Below are 20,257 nucleotides of genomic sequence, written 5' to 3'. Positions count from 1 at the left end.
GTTACATAGGTGAGTATGTGTACATGTGTGTGTGTGTGTATGTATGTTTAATAAACTTATACTGTCACGGTGTGTGTGTCCTGTGTTTTTTTTAAACATTTTTTTACAGGTGAACTACAGGTACTAGTGGGCCCTTAATGCCCTGCATGCTGGTACTTGTGGTTCTCCAAGTACCAGCATGCGGGGCAGGCTTGCTGGGACTTGCAGTTCTACTTGTAAAGACAATGTTTGATATTCATTATTTACACCACACCACACAATCAACCCGCCACCCACCGCCACCAGGGGTGGCGGGGATAGCCCCGGGCTATCAGCCTGGGCCTGGGGTGCCCTGGAGAGGGTGACCCCTTTATTGGGGGGGTCCCCAGCTCTCCAGGGATCCCCGGCCTAGGCTGACTAGCGGTCAGGGCTGATGCTGCGGCTGGGGGGCCCGGTGAAAGTGCTCCCCTGGCTGTGGCATCAGCCCCCCGCTAGAAAAAGTCCAGTGCTGGTTCTGGAACATACAGGGGAACCCTACTAATTTTTTTCCCCTGTATTTCCAGAACCAGGACTGGATCAGAGCCCAGAGCTGGTTGCGCAGAATACGGGGGACCCCTACGTCGTTTGTCCCCCGTATTTTGGCAACCAGCGCTGGTTCTGACTAGCCCGGTGCTGGTTGTGCTTAAGTACAGGGGACCCCTACGTCGTTTGTCCCCTGTATTTAAGCACACCCAGCACTGGGTCACTAATGCTGGTTGCTCTTTTTTTGGGGGGGGGGGGGCACGCCATTTTTTTCTTTTTTTACACAGGTTTTTTTTTTTTTTTTTTACCACAACAGCACAGACGGGTCTCACGGACCCGTCAGTGCTCTGTGTCAATGACACAGGTGCAAGTAGCACGGATCTCCTGGTCCGTGCGTGCATCTGTGTCATTGAAATACACAGCAGCACAGACGGGTCTCACTGACCCATCTGTGCTCTGTGTCACTGTCAGTCACACAGATGCATGTAGCACGGATCTCACGAGTCCGTGCTACATGCAAATGAGCACCATAATGCTGATTGGCTGAGAGCCGTGACAGACGGCTCTGTCAGCCAATCAGCACTTTGCCCATTAAAGGCAAAGGCATTTTTTTAAAAATGGCCGCTCGAGGCAAAACCTCGAGATCCGACAGCAGATCTCGAGGTTTTGCCTCGGGAGAGGGATCCGGGGCAGACAGGGAGATCCGAGCTTGGGCTCGGATCGCCCCGGATCCCCGAAGTTCGGGTGGGTTTGGTTCTCAGGGAACCGAACCCGCTCATCCCTACTACAAACTTTTACATTTGTTTTTATTAATGTGACATTGTATTGTTAGGGGCTCGATAGGGCCGCCTAATATTTAGCACACTCTAAAACATACGCCTTCTTCAGATAGCACTGGTCATTGGCAGGGGCGTCTTTAGAGAGGAGGGGACCCGTGTGCATCCCCCGTCACAGGCCCCCTCCTCTCACTCCGGCGGCCGACTGACGCGGCTGGCCGGCCACTGCAGAATCAATAGACTCTGGGCAGTAGAGTGTGCCCGGAGTCTATTGCGCATGCGCAGATTGCCGGGAAATGGTGCGGTCGCCATTTTACCGTCGATTACCTCACAATGCATGCGCAAATCGGCGGAAAAATGCCTGCGGTGGCCATTTTCAGGCGTTTGAGCAGCGCTGGAAGACCCGACGTGGGACCTAGGAGAGGTAAATTTTACATAATATGGCTGCAGGGTGTGCGGTGTGGGCACCTTCTGGACCCGGGGGCCCATGTGCACCGCACACCCTGCACCCATTATAGATACGGCCCCTGGTTCTTGGAGCCCTGCTCTTTCCTATTGGAAAGAGGTCCGGTGTTGCGAAGAGGAATCCGAGCGGATCCCTCCGCCGCCTCCTCACTGCCTTCCCAGTGGCTTTGCGCATGCATGACCTCAGGTCACAAATGTGGACAACTGCTTTTTGGAGCAACTATTCCTGCACCAGAACAATATTGAATTGCTCCAGTTTTAAGTATTACCCACAGCGAGGTGGATACTTAATTATCGGTGGCCGTAATAAAAAGGAGAGAAAATGAAAGGGATGGGTCTGCAGTGGGTAAAGGGCAGTGGCATATCTATAATGGGTGCAGTGTGTGCGGGGCATACGGGCCCCCCGGGTCCAGGGGGGCCCCGCACCGCACACACTGCACCCATATTATTTTAGACTAACCTGTCCGTGGTCCCACGTCGGGTGTCTGTGCTGCTCAGAACACCGGAAAATGGCCGCTGCGGCCATTTTTCCGGTGTTCTGTGCATGCGCAGTAGACTCCGGGAACACTCTAGTGCCCGGAGTCTACTAAGGCTCCGGTGGCTGGCTAGCCATGTCAGTCAGCTGCCGGCCATCGGGGAGAGAGGAGGGGGCCCCGCACAGGGAGTGCACACGGGCCCCCTCCTCTCTTAAGGCCCCTGTAAAGGGGTCTGTGCCTCTGACTGATTCCACAATATATTTAGATGGTTGAGGAGGATGCAAATATGATAACTTTGACAGTTTCTTGTTTGAATTATTTATGATGCAGGCAAGTGAACCAACCATTCAGTACCTTTGAAAAGTAATTTATGTGCCCGTATTTTATTTGCCCGTCACTTAAACTCTCAGTTTTTCCATAGAGACAGTACAGCAGATCTTATTTTTAATTACTGGGACTGGGAAGCCTCTTTTCCTAAGTTTAGCAATGCAATACTGAGTTGCAAAGCTGATGATGGCAATCCGTTTAAAAGTAATCCTAGGCACTCTCACAGGTTTCTTATGGAGAAAGGCAATTCAATGACCACGTGATCAGTCAGAATCGAGACTTTCATACAGAAGCAATTAGTGGGCAAGAGTCCACAACATTTTATTTAAAGTCACCTACTTTAACATAATCTAAGTGGCATTGTGGGCAATATATACTGTATGACATTCTTTTCAGGGTTGGATTCAAGTCTTCATAGGGGTTTGCATTGTCTGGCACACAAATATAGGATGGCACTGCATTAGAAAGGTAACTCCTTCCGCCCTCACTTTCAGACAGATCTTTAAGTTTGCCTTCTCATTTTAGTATATACAAAATTTTAACATCTATATCAACATGTACTGTATATAGAACAGATTGCAGGAAGGGAAAGGGGGAGTCTTTGGAGTTTGAGTATGGTGCCCGCAGAGCTTGCCCTGGGTGTGTTTAGTACTCAAAGGGATAACGTTACAGAAGGAAAGGGCAGCTTTATGCCCAATTGCCCCTACACATATCATAGCCATATGGGCCCTATAGATACCTGCCTGCTTATGTATATCTTCTCCATGTAACATGAAATACTTTGCCCATAGCTATATAATGCTATCACATTATAGATATTTTTTATTAGAGTGCCACTGCCTGGTGAAATGGATAACTAATAAAGTTACAAACTTATATTGATAGCACATTAAAATCATTGTCTAAACATAAGATGCTGTACTTCTGGTAACAGGACATTATCTTCATTTATCACAGTAATGTTGGCCATTCACGCTACAATTATCGGGGCGATCCGCCTGATATCGGCGGATCGCCCCGATAATTGTAGCGTGTGTGCGGGCGACCGAGGGTTAAATATTGCTCAGTCGGGCATGCAGGATTGTCAAGCATGCCCGTCCGATGCGATATTTACCCGGTAACTGTCGGCCGCATCGGGCAGTGTATGCCCAGCGCGGCCGACAGATAGACATTTCCTGTGTTCCTTCCTAAGGAAGGAACAGGGAAATGTCTCCTCCCCCAGGGGCGGAGCGCGGATGTCGGGCTATACACTGTGAGATTTCTCTCACAGTGTATGCCGGCGACATCTGTGGCTGGCAGCCGGCCAGATAAAATGTCTGTCGGTCTGACAGACATTTTATCTGGCTGTGTATGCCCAGCATAAGAGTCACAAAACCTCAAACCTGCAGATGTACTCACTGTTGTGCCATGCACGTCACAGTGTATGCCCACTTCATAGGTCTCAGGACTGCCCCATGAAAATCAATCTGCTCCTAGCTGGTGGTTCCTCCTGAAAACAACATACAGTAGAAAAAATTAGACTTCAAAGTCCAACTTCCCATCACTTTAGAACCACACCATAAATTTTTTAAACTTTTCAGGCTTTTCTCCAAAAATACTGCATGGTTTAGATGAATTTAAGTCTTAAAATAATAATGCTCAATCTATATTACTGATGTCATGTTTGTATACTCCATTAACAATATAGAATAAGATCAGGTGCAGGAAAAATCAAATACTTTTTGTGGGGAGACAAAGTTGTGAACCAACTTGTAAAGTGTAAAGAAGGGAGCTCTCCTGTAAATGTGAGTGCAAAAGTAGATACTCTGCAGAGAAAACCCGCCCCCTTGATGCTGCCTACTCTTCTCATCAGACAGTACAACATTCCAGTTGCTGCCATCTTGGTCTGCAAATCCTGACACTTACCCATAAACCCAGGTGTCTTTGCACAATAGTAGCCACGCAACTTGACAATTAGTGGGAATGCTGCAGGTTCGTATTCTTTCAGTTCATTAGTAACTTTGTATCTGCAGTACGCGATTAACATTTTCAAAATCCGATGAGCAACATATAAAAGTGATTTTCATTGTAAAATTGACCTGTGCCGATGTCGGTATTGTGACAGTCGGCATCCTGACTTTAGGGATGCTGACTACATCCCTTATAGTCAAGTCTCCTATATCAAGTATCCTTTACCTCATTTTTAATCTTCTAATTAAACTTAGGCATTGACTGGGCTCCTGAAAGTAACCGTATTGTGACATGTGGCACTGACAGAAATGCTTATGTTTGGACTCTGCGTAATAACACATGGAAACCAACTCTTGTCATACTGAGGATTAATCGTGCTGCACGATGTGTAAAGTGGTCCCCTAAAGAAAACAAGTTTGCAGTTGGAAGTGGTTCCAGGCTCATCTCCATCTGTTATTTTGAACAAGAAAATGACTGGTAACTATGCTATTACCCCTGTAATGTGCAAGATTATTTATTCATTTTTACAGACTATAAAAACTTGATTACCCATTGCCAGTGACTTCATGAAATCTATTTGGAAATCAGAGTTAATTGACTCCCATAACCACTGTATGAAAACCAGTGTTCACATCAGGGACGTGCGGTGAGGTAAATGGATAGGGAGGCACTGGCTAGTATCAAAGCCAGATTTACTCACACATATATGAACCTGCCCCACTTGCACAGATCTCCCCCATCACACAGATCCCCACCCACACACACAGATTCCCCGTAGCACAGATTCCTCTCACACATCTCCCACTAGCACAGAAGATCCACCCCTAGCAAAAAAGATCTCCCTCACACAAAGATCTTCCCAATGAAGCGGACCCTCCTCAACCTTTTTCTCCTTTGTGTGTTTCCTCTGTCTGCATATTCCAATTTTCTTCCCTATCCAGTGCTGCTACTGAGCTCCGATGCCTGAGTACTTCCTGGACTGGTCATCAGAGCTCAAGGCACGCCCCCTCACAGTGAGGCATGCCTCCATTAGCTTTTTTTCTCTCTGTTTTATTGGCTGCTTTGTGCCCATCACCCAGACAGTGACTGAGCTATCAGAGGTAAGGCTGAGCTCTTACTGCCTCATCTCTCATCTCTCCCTGTATTTCCAGAGAGTGCTGCAATTTTGGTGAGTTTTGCCTATAAAAACGATCAGAATAATACAAAGAAGATAGTTATAAGTTATAAGTATCTGCTTTGTATTATTCTGATCATTTTTATAGTCAAAACTGTGCAGTTTGACAGGGAGTATAACAGGGGAGGCATGTCCATAGTGCACATTCCTATTTTATTTAGCCTTTTTGTGCTTTTCTGTCTTATCTGAGGATTACTTATTCAGAGTGTATGATATGTTGTCCTACACATGGAACTAGACATTGTTGCATAATAATGCCACACAAGCTGAGCAACAGGATCAATGTCCAATTTGGCTGCGCATGAAGGTGGCCGAAATAGATCAAACTGCTCAGCACTTAGGATGAACAGTCAGATCTCTTCTGCCTTTAATGCCACTTGTGTGGTTGGAAGGTAGATTTCACAAAAGCTTATATTTTCCAACGTATAAATTGATTTTGATGGAATTTTAATCAGGCAATATAAATACTGTATTTAGGGGAGGCCAGTATTTGTGGCTTTGCATTTCTGCGATATGTTTGTAAATGACACTTGATTATTACAGAAATGTGAATTGATTTTGTGGCATTATAAATTTCATAAATAATATTTTCACAATACCAACAGCATGCAATTTTCTGCATTTTATTACAGGTGGGTCTGCAAACACATCAAGAAGCCAATTCGTTCTACTGTTCTTAGCTTGGACTGGCATCCCAACAATGTCCTTTTGGCTGCAGGGTCCAGTGATTTTAAGAGCAGGTATGGTTTACACAATAAGGGTGACTTATGATGCACACAGCAAATTTGGTTTTGCACAGAAGTATTCATGGCCCATACAGCTTACACAGAGGTGCACACTTCTTTACAATAATTAGAATTAATATTGTTCTTTGTAGATTTATAGATTGACTACAGGTACCAGCAAGGTTTGGGAAGGGGGGGTTGAGAGATACCTCTCACAACATATACCAACAGCATCAGAGAAGGCATATTATTGTGGAGATACAGGGGTCCCAAGTTTTGTGGAACGATAGTGAGTTAAGGGGGAATTCAATTAGTCGCGATAAAGAGGTATATTTTCACGCTAAGTTTGCGCACCCTTCGCTCATGAAACCACTTTTCATGTGAAAACTACCCTTTCCGCTTCTATGCAAGCACCCGTATTTCACAGCATTCAATAGCAAAAGCGTGAAGCACCATCGCATGAAAATTCTATATGGACTTACTGTACATGTGAAAAGTACAGGTGAAAATGGGGAAATGTGCCTGACCCGTAAAAAAGGCAATTTGATATAGGATAACAGTATAAAAGTCTATTTTTAGCCATAATAAAAGTATTTGGGGTTCTATTACATGCATAAAAACAGTGAAACAATGTTAGAAAGTAAGAACCATAGACAGCGCTAATAGACAGGAATTTAATAGTATATAATTAAGTGTAATAAAAAAGTATACATAAACGAAACCAATATAAAAAATACAAATGATTAAAAAGTAAGAGTACCGGCCGGTATTGCTAGTCATTAAAAATAGCAGGCTAAATAACATGCATATATTTTAACATGTATATACCTAAGCATCTAAAAAGTATGAGATATATCTGCTACTAATATTCAACCAAAGTTGTGTGGAACCTATATAGCTAAAAATGTGTTATAAAATGAAACAAGTAAATATGGCAGTCAATACTGCAGAAACGTCACAGGTTATTGTGCCAACAGAATTACAAAGAAGCATGCAGAAAGCATATATAAGTCATCAGCTTAGACTCTGTAGATGCAGATTTGATGTTAATTCCTGCCCAAAGCAATTTGTTAGTAAGATAGTTTTTATAGGAACTCCACATATATATTAGCAAAGGAGTTAGTAGCAGGCATGCATATGTCCAGGCTTATAACTTTTTATTTGCAAATTAGATGTTAGTATGCATCCAAGATGTTTTAGTAAACATTCCAATAAGCATATGGTTAAAGCTTTCAGATCCCTCAGTGAAATCAGGAACCGGTGGGATTTCTCCCTTGAATGAGTTGGAAACCTGGCTTATTAAATATCCTGTACTCATAATACTCGCGGGAGGTAATCGAGTAGTATGCACCAGCTGGTTTTAAAGTAAAATAGATCTTTACGTGTTTCTCCGCCTCCTTAGGATTCAGCGGCTTCCTCAGAAGTATTTATATGCTTAGGTATATACATGTCAAAATATATGCATGTTATTTAGCCTGCTATTTTTAATGAGTAGCAATACCGGCCGGTTTAACTCATACTTTTTAATATTTTGTATTTTTTATATTGGTTTCATGTATACTTTTTTATTACACTTAATTATATACTATTAAATTCTGTCTCTTAGCGCTGTCTATGGTTTTTGATTTTTCTGTTTTATATAGGTAGAGGCATATATCTATTTTCCTGATAGCAGTTGTTGACGAGAATTAGACCTTGATTCCAACATTTCAGTGTACATGTGTATGGTTTAGAGCGCTTGGTTTTTTTCTGTATTGTTTATTGCTTTAAATGTTAGAAAGTGTTTTACAGCAAAATAAATGTTGTACTTAAATTGGGGGTGCATAACAATGCCTATAAGTATATTTTTGTGTCATGCAAAGCCACTTTTAAAAATCCATGAAAATACACCTCTAACGCCCACCTGCAATCTTAATATCACCTGTCCCATTTATGTAGCACCCCTATATACCTGTCCCACATCAATTAACACATTTTACTCCACTTTGCACTTTTTTACCCCAAAACTGACATATCATTATTGGCCAAATTAAGCTAATTAAAATATTCCTTTAACCCGATTAGTCCTTACGGAGGATGTTCTAGTGGTTCTGAATGAAGTCCCAACAATTTTACCTTAAAATAGTGATTTTCCCCAACTTTTCACCTGCCCAGGTGGTGGTGAAAACTTTTTGCGGCTAATGCGAGAAGTCGCCTCTAATAGGATGGCACGATAAGCCGTTTTTCGCGGAAAAGCAGATTATTACAGCCAATTGAATTCCCCCCCCCTAAGTATGCTAGATATAAGTTCAGAATAACATTTGGTTGGTTTAAGAAATAGAAGAGCATTCAAATAAGTTAGCAGTTCAAGCACTCGAATCGGTCAGTAGTTATGGTATAACCAAAGGGCCTGGTTCTGTCACCTGCAGATGTGGTTGCAGTTGCGTCTGATCCTAATGCCATGGATGATTTTGTTTTAAACAGACGCCCACTTGCAGTATCTTGCGCCTGCGGAAATCTGTCTCGGTGCACTATCGGACGCACCATCAACACTTGCACCAGCTCTATGGCAAGTGCAGTTTCTCCGGCTGAACCTGGTGTCCTGTGTTAGCGGTTGAGCGTCTTTAGACACAGCCCATGTTTGTCATACCTTTGAAGAACGCCCACTAAAAACCACACACCCTGTGGCCACATTAGTTCTGCGTCTCGGTGCGATAACAATCGGGACACATGCGCAGTTTGACATGGATGCTTACGCAATACTTAAAGCACTGGCCATGGCCAACTGCGCTCATATCGGCATAGCTTGTGGTTAATAAGCGACTCAGAATCAGACCCCATATCTTAGATCCAACAATCCATTATCTTGTTAATGTAAAATCAATTGGACAGCATTGTAATAACTGTGACAATCAATCCATATATTTAACCAGGAAGTAATATGTTTATTGTACACCATATAATAAATTACCTGTTCCACAGGATTTTCTCATCCTATATTAAAGAGGTAGAGGAGCGTCCCGCTCCTACTCCATGGGGATCCAAGATGCCTTTTGGTGAGCTGATGTTTGAGTCCAGCAGCAGCTGTGGTTGGGTGCACAATGTCTGCTTCTCCCACAGTGGTGACCGCATGGCCTGGGTGAGCCATGACAGCACAATTTGCATTGCTGATGCCACGAAGAAGATGAGGTAAGAGCTAGAAGAACAAATGAAAGTGTGAAAAATGGGTTAAATAAAACTTTAAAATTAATCAAAGTGCCACTATTATCAAAACCATGTCATATTTGTAATACACACTCTACATCTCCTAAACATGTTTAATTGGTTCATATTATTCACCTATGAATATCATTAATGTCTGCTTGTTTGTGAACCAGGGTACATGGACATTTTGACCAAGTTGTGGTAAGTGCACGGGCTTAGTACTTCTAAATGGTTATTACTGTAAACTTTCCAGGCACTCTGGGAGGGTATGGCAATGTCCCTAATGACAAGTCTATGCGTGACTCACCTAATCATGATGGGTTCCACCCACTGTGCTCTGTTTAGTTTCTGCCCTTTATTCTTCCTTTAAATCTAGACCTGGTTGGACATAGGTATTCAGCCATACATGAGCACAAGTACAATATAATATTATTATTAATAATAATAATAATAAATAATCATCAGAAATGCAAGGATGATAAACGAGACAAGACAAATTTTATAGATGTAAATATGGAATAGTACAAAAGTGAAAGCAGACGTGCCCATTTCTAGCACAGGCAACATTCCTGTAAACAGTCGCACAAATAGTTTGCATGGAGGTGCTTTCAAAAGCATGCATCAGTGTGTCACACAGCAGGCACATAGGTTCACTACACCACATGTTTCACTGCATGTCCTCATCTCTGTTGAATTGCCACTCTCTTGGTTCTATTTTGCTGTTCTGACTATATTATTTTGCTTTCAGGGTCACTACTCTAATCACAGACACTTTGCCTCTGCTGTGCTTGACATTTATTACTGAAAACAGTCTGGTTGCTGCTGTAAGTACTCTCTACCCTTCTGTGTTGCTAGGAATGGTTACCGAGGTGAAATGTCCTTGCATGATGCTAGTGTCCTCTGTAGCAGAGGTGAACAGACAGGCACTAGTTACTGGGCACAGACCATTTCCTGTTTGTGGTTTAAAGATGGGTTTAACAGGGCTCCAGTCGCCCTGGAGAAATAATTTTATTGAAAGCATTGTGTATGCGTCATGTTCTCTCCTGGGCAGTCCTTACTTCAGACCACACAGCAGGAATACCAGGAGGTAAACAAGAGTCACTACTTTTTAAGTTTAGTTCATTTTTGATGATTGAGAACCATAGCTAGCACCGATGGCTTCACTTGTGTGATACCAAAAAGCCATAAAGTGCCAGTCTTTTGAAAAATAGAAATGTTGATTCAGTACTGCAGCTAAAGGGTTAATGTTACTACGCACAAATATATAAATACAGGTTTTATTAACTTGTCAGGTCTGTATATATCCCATATACCTTTTCCAGCACAGTGTAAGCAGTTCGTGCACAGCAGATTGACATTCATGTGACTAGCAAAATGTCAAATGTGTTGTGTTTTGATACTGGAAATGTTACTAGTGTTCAATAATGCAGTTGCTATTATTTCCTTCTGTTCATACTGGATGAAATGGTTTATGGATTTTCCATAATTAAATGCTATTTACGTGACTTAGTAATATTAACAGAAAGTAGTTGACTATATTACCATATATAATATTGTTCTACAATTGTATAGTGCCAATTGAATATATTGCAATCAAACACAATAAAACACTCAGAGGGCGCTGTGAACCGTAGAACTGTCCTTTGAATGGTATAGATCAATAAATATATTCAATGTGCCCATAATTTTGTGAATAAACATTGGATTTCCAACTCATCACACAGAATATCCTTGGTAGCTCAAGAAAAAATAATTAATAACACTGAGAACACTTTGGGTTCATATCCAAAGTTTATTCACAAAGTTATGAACACATTGAATATGTTTATTGTTCTATACCATTGAAAGGACAATTCTATGGTCCACAGCGCCCTCTGGGTATTTTATTGTGTTTGCTACTTGTCCTGGATTCTACTAACAGAGGGTCTACTGGGAAGTTTGCTGCTAGCACAGGATAAGGGGGGGGGTTTGGTGTGTGTGTGTGTGTGTGTGTGTGTGTGTGTGTGTGTGTGTGTGTGTGTGTGTGTGTGTGTGTGTGTGTGTGTGTGTGTGTGTGTGTGTGTGTGTGTGTGTGTGTGTGTGTGTGTGTGTGTGTGTATATATATATATATATATATATATATATATATATATATTATAACCAGTCCAGGCCACATAGTTGACCAGACTTCAGGTAGGTTCAGTGTTAATCCTTCTCTTCTCAGGGTCATGACTGCTATCCTATCCTGTATACTTATAATGAAGCTCAGGGAAGCCTGAGTTTTGGAGGAAAACTAGATATCCCAAAACAGAACTTACAGAAAGGGATGACTGCAAGAGAGAGATTTCAAAACATGGACAAGAAGGCTAGCTCTGATACTAATGGTTCCACATTGGAGTCGTTACACAAAAACAGTATCAGGTAAATATTGGATTTTCCAGTGTGTCCGTTTCTTGGTGCAGTATGTATCATAATAAGAGCCTGTAAATATATTTGCTGACAGTTTTTTTTAAAAGACAATCTGGTAAGTGTTTAACTCCAGTCTACACACATTCCCCTCATTTTGGGCATTTCTGTCTGTGGAATCAGATAAGATAATTACTGGTTAAGCCAAGTACACTAAGTTACCTGTGCATGATTAAAGAAATCCTGAAAACATTCACTGTTGAGGATGCATGAGGACTGTAGTTAAGAAATCTCTGTATCCCTGCACCCTCCCCCAGTATCCAATTACCAGCGATAAAATAGCGTTGCTAATTGATCATGGCAGGGCTATCCTATTATCCCTGAAGGGCCCAAGACGATCAGATATAGTTATCGTTGTCTGATCACTCCGTGTGTACAGAGCTTTACAATATAGACATAAGCCCAGAGTTCTTATGAATGTTTCTCCTCAGAAAGGTAAGTCTGACCTACTTGCATGAGGTCCTCAGAAGAGGACAGTTAGGAGCAGATAGACCAGTGCAGATAACTTGACCCTTTCCAAACTTTGTTTCCTTATACACTGGTCTGTCTTATTACATAAATCATGAAGGATTGTTGGAATGTAAAGTTAGGCTTGTTTCAGTTGAAGAGGCCTTACTAGACGTCAGCAATCAAAGGGCCTGATTCAGACCCACTCGCGAGCGGCTGTCCGCTCGCAAGTGGGTCGATGGTCTGCACTGAGCATGCGCACGACGGAGCTCCGTCGTGCGCATGCGCCAGACGCGACGAGCGAAGGAAAGTCCTTCGCTCGTTGTGTCTGATCAAAGGGGGCGTGCTGTCGATGTTGATTGACAGCACGCCCCCTTTGGTGGGCGTGCCGGGAGCGTGCCTCCCTGACGGGGGCGTTCCCAAGGGAACGCCTACCGTCAGAAGCCGGCCCACTGACATCACTAGTGATGTCACTGGGAGTGATTTTGGCTCTGATAGAGCCAAAATCACTCCGGGCCTTGCGGTTGAAAACCTCAACCGCAGGTTCCGGCTCGCAGTTTCAATGGTCACGACCATCGCGGCCATCAAACTGCACGCTCGTATAGGCTGTGGGTGGTGACCCACAGCTATACGAGCGTCCAGGAGGACGCTCCATTTTTATGGAGGACGGCCCTCATTCAGAGCGTGCGCTCTGCTCAGAGCGTATGGCTCTGAATGAGGGCCAAAGTTTTTTCATAAGGCTAGAATTCCGAATTATACAGCATTTTGACCCCCAGTCATGGTGCTCTAGCTAAAATATAGAAAACTGGCAGATATAGAAGACAACCGACTGGATTGATAAAGTACATTATTGAATGGCAAAATCAAGAATTATTGTTTAGTATGTGGTACAGTAATTATTTACTATACATAATAATTTCTCGGACGATATGGACGGACATATCTTCCGGATCCTCTAGTGTGTATGCGCTATGGGCGCACCCGCGCACCGACATCGGGGTAATTCCGGCGGCCGTGCATGCACGGCACATGGAGTGACCCAGCTGCCGATGCCAGGAGGGTGAATGGTGCAGGTGAATGATGCATCGGGCGGTCGGACACCGGATCGTGCAATGTGTACGAACCGTCCGATATATCGTTCCAAGTACCATCAGGCATCGCATTGGCGGGTCGGGTAATGTGTACCCAGTTTAGGGATTGGCTAGAAAATGATGACATAAATAAGGCTGCTTTGGTATGTCCACAGACAAATTTTCCTAACTGAAAGTGTAGTAATCCATATTTTAGCCAAAGCCTGTACTTGGAGTAGGAATTGCAGGAAGACCCTCTATAGTCCTGAGTCTTGGTGCAGCTACTTCACCGACCATTTCTGCAAAAGCAGCCAAGATGGAACATAAAATCTCAGACCAATAAGAAACTATTGGTCCGGACAGTCCCTTGCCACTATAATTCATCTTAGATGAACATAGGTGGAAGGGGATAAAAGTCTGCGTGTCCTTTCTCCATCCCCCAATAATCACTGCCCACATGGAAGGCCTGGGTGCTCTGTATTCACCTTCCTGAATACAGGTGCAGAAGCTGTAGTGACAAAATAACCCTAAAACAAAAATATTAATGGCCATAAAATTCTGAAGTGCGTTCATGTGATGAAAATGATTACTCTGGATCTGTTTGCCCTACTGATTTTTGTACTATTGGAAGGGTAGTACTGTAATGCAAAGATCAGCAGGGGATGTATGTTATGTCCATGCCTGAGCGAACGGTTAAAAGTCAAGATGTGGACAGACCCACTACACTACAAGTGATTGAAGATGGCGTAACCCGGGAGATAGAGTCTAATAGAGACCCTGAAGACAGATTTCACTATCGGAGCCCTAAGGTTTTTCTTTCTAACTGATGGCTGTAATCTGTGGTCAATGCTGGCAGGGTTCAAAAATCAGAAAAGGTCTGTGACAAAGAAATAAATAGATTTGCATGACCAAGGGTCAGGGTCACAAGCAAAAAACATATTATGTTACAAAAGCTTTCAATTTCGTACAGTAATACTTCAGTATATGAACAGTAATGACATATATAAAGCATATTTCAGTATATGAACAGTAATGACATAAATAAAACACATTTCAGTATATGAACAGTACATGATAACTCACAAATACAGTATAGTGTCTGACCAAATTCCAACAATCTGGATTAAACAGCATACAATTCCATATCTATATACAGTTGGGGCATACTTGTTTCATCCACATCATTGCAATAGCTTTTGTAAGAACAGGATCTCTGAAAAATACAGAATGCTAGTATGATGTGACCATGCCTCCACCTAGTAGACCAATGAGACATCATTTTATGTAAATGAAGATGGAAGTCAGAAGTAATGTCACCCAGTCTTTAGGGTGAGCAGACATGACAATGATATCAGGAGCACATTCTCCTCAGAAAGCGGGCGATGCAGAGCTGACACAAACTGGACACAGCTGCTCCTGCATTACATACACAGAAATATATGTGTATATTTGCACATATGCGTCTGCAGCCAGACCGCCTCTATCCATATATTCATAGGAAGAATATTAGTTGGAGAAATTGACAAAGGTCAGTGTGTGGAAAACAAATCTCAACCAATATATTTGCAAGGTTGATATATCTTACTTTCCCCCATAGCCGTAACTAGACTTTTTGGTGCCCTGGGCCAAGAAGAGCATTAGCACCCCCCTCCTTCCTATCAGGCGCCCTGCCCCCTGCAGCTTTAGAATATATACTGTATACATAAATATGTGATTAAATTATTTTCTGAGAAACAGTAACACAATGGGCGGGATTTATGACGCATCATGTGATGCATCCGCCACCCTATGCTGGTATGCATGAAGAAAATACCAAAGGACAGCCGCGAATAGAAGCCCACCGCATCAAAACCCGGGACTGTATATTATTCTGGGGCTTGATGCATGATATTATCTGTAAAGCGCTGCGGAATATGCTGCATGTAATAACACCACGCTGGCCATGGAATCGCCCCATGTATTGTGCAGCACAGGAGATGGAATGATTCAGTGAACGACGGGGTCAGAACAATATATCAGTAGATAAATCGTATAGCGTCTACCCAGCTTTACTATTTTACAACACTGTTACTAAAACAACCAGTCCCAGAAAAAAGTACTTAATTGAAGAGTTCCCAGAGACTGGGCTAGGCCAGAGGTTTCCTGAGCATTAGGCATGCCACATGCTGGAGCAGCAGACTCAGGGCTCTCAGGCGCACTGAGTGGTGAGGGCCAGGATGCACCAGCGACGTCACTAACACTGCACCCTGACCCACCAAGGAATTCTCAGAGAAATCCCAACTAGCTACCTGATGTGGCCCAAATCAGGCTGGGGTTGGACCGCTCCATGTAGTTGTACGACTGGCCCACCACCATTAAAAATGGCACTGGCAACAACCTGCATGGAATGAATTAGGTCTTAATTTTATTCCAGAGCACCCTTAGTTCCTCCAAGTCTTGGTGCACTAGCAGGGCCGGCTCCAGGGGTCGGAGCACCCTGTGCCGGCCCCCTACTGTGCGCTTCGCTGCACTCGACCAAAAATGGAGGCGTGGTCTAATTTTCAGAGGCCATGCCCCGTACGTGACGTTATTAGGCGGCATGTCCGCCTCCAAATAATGTCAGGCTGGGGGTAGCCTCACTAGCTGGACTTCCCCCAGCGCTCTTCCATCACTGAATGGATGCCGCGCGCATGTACGCAGCATCCATTCAGAGTCTCCGGGGTCCGGCACCGCCGCCTGTGCTACGGCAGTGGGGGGTCCCCAACCTCCCGATTTGACCACCCGCGGGCCAAATCGGGATGTTGGGGAGGGGTGCCCCCTCTATGGGTGGCGCCCCTGTGCGACTGCTGAGGTCGAACACCCCTAGAGCCAGCCCTGTGCCCTAGGCTGTAGCCTAATGGTTGATCAGACACTGATCCTCAATTCTGCTGCTGATTTCCTACCTATTCTACAATCTTTTTCTGCTCATGTGTATCCATGATAAGCTAAATTTGAGGCGCCCACAGAAAAAAAGTTAAATAATTATCAGTATATAGAATGTATTAATATTTTGCTGGACTGTCAAGATCTGCTCATATTTCACAGTCACAGCCCTTATACCTTTGTCTTGACCTCTGTCATATAGTGATGTCCTTATCTTGTAAGTTTGTGTATACTTCAATGGAGTGTAGATCAGTTTATTATTGCTTTTGTTAATAAAACTTCCTAAAATATATATTGTATACATTCTTTACAGTCAAATCTCTGTGCTGAGTGGAGGGAAAGCAAAATGTAGCAAATTTTGTACCACTGGGATGGACGGAGGGATGTGTATTTGGGATGTAAAGGTGAGCAACATGCTGATATACTTGTTTTGTACTGCTTTTGTTTGTAGTTTTCTTTAGATGTACGATACTTCTGCTGCTTGGCCCGATCACTGAATAAAAGCAAAAGTTCTAATTTTTCACAAGCAAAGCCAAAAGTTATATACATTATGTTCAGTAGCTTTTTCATGCATCAAAGGACAATTAAAAGCAAAGAACACTGTCTCATAATAGAAATACAAGCCCAAAAAAAGCACTGAAGGAGTGCATATACAATCTAATTAAATTGAAAACTATTTGGGTATTGACCACCCCTTAGTTACCATATTGATCATTAGTATGAAATTAATAGAAATTACTTATTCAGGTTCTGGGTTATTAAATGAATATAGTGTAAAGCTGGCCATACATTTGCAGGCGACCTGACCAATGGGTACTCAGGCTGAGTGATTGTAATGATGTTGCAGTGCTTACATACACTGGCCCTGATTCAGAGCCGGACGCTCTGACAGAGCGCTCGCTCTGAATCAGGGCCGGCCCTCTTACTTTTTTGAGCGGCCTCCTGGCCGCTCGCATAGCTGTGGGTAGCCACCCACAGCTATAGCGAGCGGCCAAAATGATGGTCGCGATGGTCTTGACCATCGCGACCATCGAGCTTGTGACGAGACCCTTGCGGTAGGGTCTCACTGCCGCAAGCCCTGGAGTGCTTTTGGCTCTATCAGATGTCAGTGGGGCCGGCCCCAGACGGTAGGCGTTCCCATGGGAATGCCTCCGTCTGGGCAGCCACGACCCCGACACGCCCACAAAAGGCCGTCTTTATTCGGGTCTCGCATATGCGCACTTGGGCAATATCGACCCGCTTGCGAGCGCTCACGAGCAGGTCTGTATTAGGCCCACTGAACGATGTACCTGCACAATGCTAAGTACACTGATCTGTCCGACCATTGTTCAGCAGATTCAATTCATACATGCTTGAAAATAGATCAAAGATCATGATCGTTTTATGGTGTTTTTGAGCATTAGCAGATTATCTGCATGCAACTACACTGAATGATAATCGTTCAGAGCAGTCCTTGGTCTGCTGGCTGGAAATATCTGTAGTGTATGGCCAGCTTTAGAACTTAGCAAAATAGCCTAATGATAGGAGGAAATAAGATTTATAGAGATTCAAAATTACACTGTGAACCATAGCTGAGCAGTGCCTCCACCTGCACTATTTTGCAAATGTATCCTTGGTACATAGTGCACATTATACTCTTATTTTCCCATTCTATGTACCTTGTTATTGTGGACCACCCTTCTATGAGAGAGAGAGAGAGAGAGAGAGAGAGAGAGAGATAGATTATATATATATAGAGAGAGAGAGAGTGAGAGTGAGTGTGTTGGAGGTGCTATAGGGCTCACAAAGGCGTTTCTGTTCATTTATTATTGTACAGGACATAATTCATGGCCTATTTCATATACTGTATACTTTGTGCTAATATCTCCTCATTTGCTATCTTTACCCAGTCTATATGACATCCAGGGAGATTTTTCTTTTTTTGAAGATATAAATGTAATGTATTTTTTTACTATATAGATAAATATTAGAACCAATAGAAATAATCGATTTTATACCACTGTTTTGCTTATAATGAGAAATAAATACAAAAAGTAAGTCTATAAATATGTCATGGAAGATCACTGACCGCAATCTCTGCTCTTTGCTATAATCTGCATTCTTCTCTGAGATGATAGATGAGCATAGTAGTGCAGTATCAAAGGCTGTTTTCCTTGAATCATAGTCTGCAGAATATAACTTGTACTTTCCCTTTTAGAGCCTGGAATCTGCAATGAAAAATTTGAAGATAATGTAACCAGTACATGAAAAACATTACGGCGTCAATGGCGTGCTTAATTTTCTATACTGTTATTCCATCCTTGGCAGATAATATTGTTTTGATATTTACAGCATAAGTAACTTTGTTGTCATATGTGTTACCTAATAAGATGTTGGCTTCAATCAGTCTAGTGCTAGACAATGAGAGGATTTGGTTGCTATGGTTTACAACAGATTAATGCTACTTTAGATATTTAAAATATGCATTAAATGTCAGTTTAATAACATTACTGTAAATGAAATAAGCCTTTGGGGTCAATCCAATTAGCTGCTAAGGGTGCGAGTTGCTGTTGCCATTAAAACGCACCTCATTTTGCACTCCTTACAGCCCGCTCTCAGCTCGAATTGGCTCAATTTTGCTCGCAGACCTATGGGGCTGCAAGCACTTTTGAGTGAGTTCATGCTGCCATAAAGTGCAGTTGTTGCTGCGATGACTAGTATCCGCAAATACATTGTGGCTAATTGGATTGACCTTTATGTCATACAGCCGCGCAAACCTTGTATTTCATGGAACCTTACACATTAGTTACTGCTTAGCCCAGTATGACAGATGTTTACTGTTAAAAAAAAAACATTGCCATGTTAGATATGCTCTGCAAATTATCTATAATTGTGTTATTTGGCAATAAAATAAACAAAGACTTGCTTTTCATGTCCACTGTCTTATGTCTGGGTTGATTTACATGGCTACCTATGTTTGCAGAGATAAAGAGGAGTGAAGCACAGGACCAGCTTAATTAGCATAAATCATGGGATTGCATTCCTTACTTTTTCCATCGGTGGCATCTTTTCTTTGGGTTTCAGTTAGAGCAGAAAAACAATATTGCATTCTTGATTTGCATGTATCTTGCAGTATGCACAGCTCACAATACAGTGTAAGAAGGGCTGGGCAAGGAGCGCTGCAGCGGGTGGTGTCGTATGGTCATGGTGAGCTGCTGAGGGCGATATTCATTGTCACCCTTTGCAGCAGCTCGGCCTCTCCCACAAGGATGCGAGTCACATCATCATGTAACTGACCCCGAAGAGAGGATACACAGGGAGTGTCACTCAGGTACCCAGCTCTGTGCCACACCTGCAGCGCTTACACATAGATGGCATTTTTTTCAGTGTGAGTTTTTTTTAAAGGGGGCGTGGCCTCCCCAGATTTAGCTACACCCCCAGTACTTGGGCCAGTCCCTGCTCTCGACAGCCCTACTCCGCAGTTAGGAGCGTCGATTGTAAGTGGTGGCGATATTTCCCCTAGCCACACATCTAAAGATTCTGTCCAACCAGCCAACTAGTTGATTGGCTGGAATGAAAATCTGGCAAGGTATGAAAGCAAATGACAATCAGCAATTTGCTCCCAAATGCTGGAAAATGGACAAAAACTGTTTGTTCAATTTTTGATTTAAACAATTTGTTCAAACTTGTCTGAACGACCATTTTCATTTGTTTTCTGGCATTTAGGAGCAAATTGCTGAGCATCAGTTACTCACATGTGTTACCAGATTTTCATTCCAACCAATCAACTAGTTGGATGGTTGGACAGAAAATCTTTACGTGTGTATGCAGCATTAG

The 20,257-nt window shown here is 43.0% G+C and overlaps 1 protein-coding gene across 2 annotated transcripts in view; it reads left to right on the top strand.

The window, feature by feature from the left end:
* The window catches only part of ARPC1B (actin related protein 2/3 complex subunit 1B), a 73,767-nt gene extending 54,415 nt beyond the window's left edge, over positions 1–19,352 (top strand). For both annotated transcript variants that reach the window (XM_088466680.1, XM_088466679.1), the window contains exons 4-10: positions 4,750–4,972; positions 6,302–6,409; positions 9,356–9,562; positions 10,326–10,401; positions 11,782–11,978; positions 16,755–16,845; positions 18,639–19,352. In XM_088466680.1, the coding sequence (XP_088322806.1) occupies positions 4,750–4,972; positions 6,302–6,409; positions 9,356–9,562; positions 10,326–10,401; positions 11,782–11,978; positions 16,755–16,845; positions 18,639–18,677 (941 nt within the window). In that variant the 3' untranslated portion in view covers positions 18,678–19,352. The remainder of the gene's footprint in view (positions 1–4,749; positions 4,973–6,301; positions 6,410–9,355; positions 9,563–10,325; positions 10,402–11,781; positions 11,979–16,754; positions 16,846–18,638) is intronic.
* Positions 19,353–20,257: the final 905 nt, after the last annotated feature.

The sequence above is a fragment of the Taudactylus pleione genome, unplaced genomic scaffold, assembly GCF_031769625.1.
Source record: "Taudactylus pleione unplaced genomic scaffold, aTauple2 ptg000066l, whole genome shotgun sequence".
NCBI classification, from domain to species: Eukaryota; Metazoa; Chordata; class Amphibia; order Anura; family Myobatrachidae; genus Taudactylus; species Taudactylus pleione.
The sequence above is the reverse complement of the archived record's forward strand: the minus strand, read 5'-3'. Positions and strand labels throughout refer to the sequence as shown.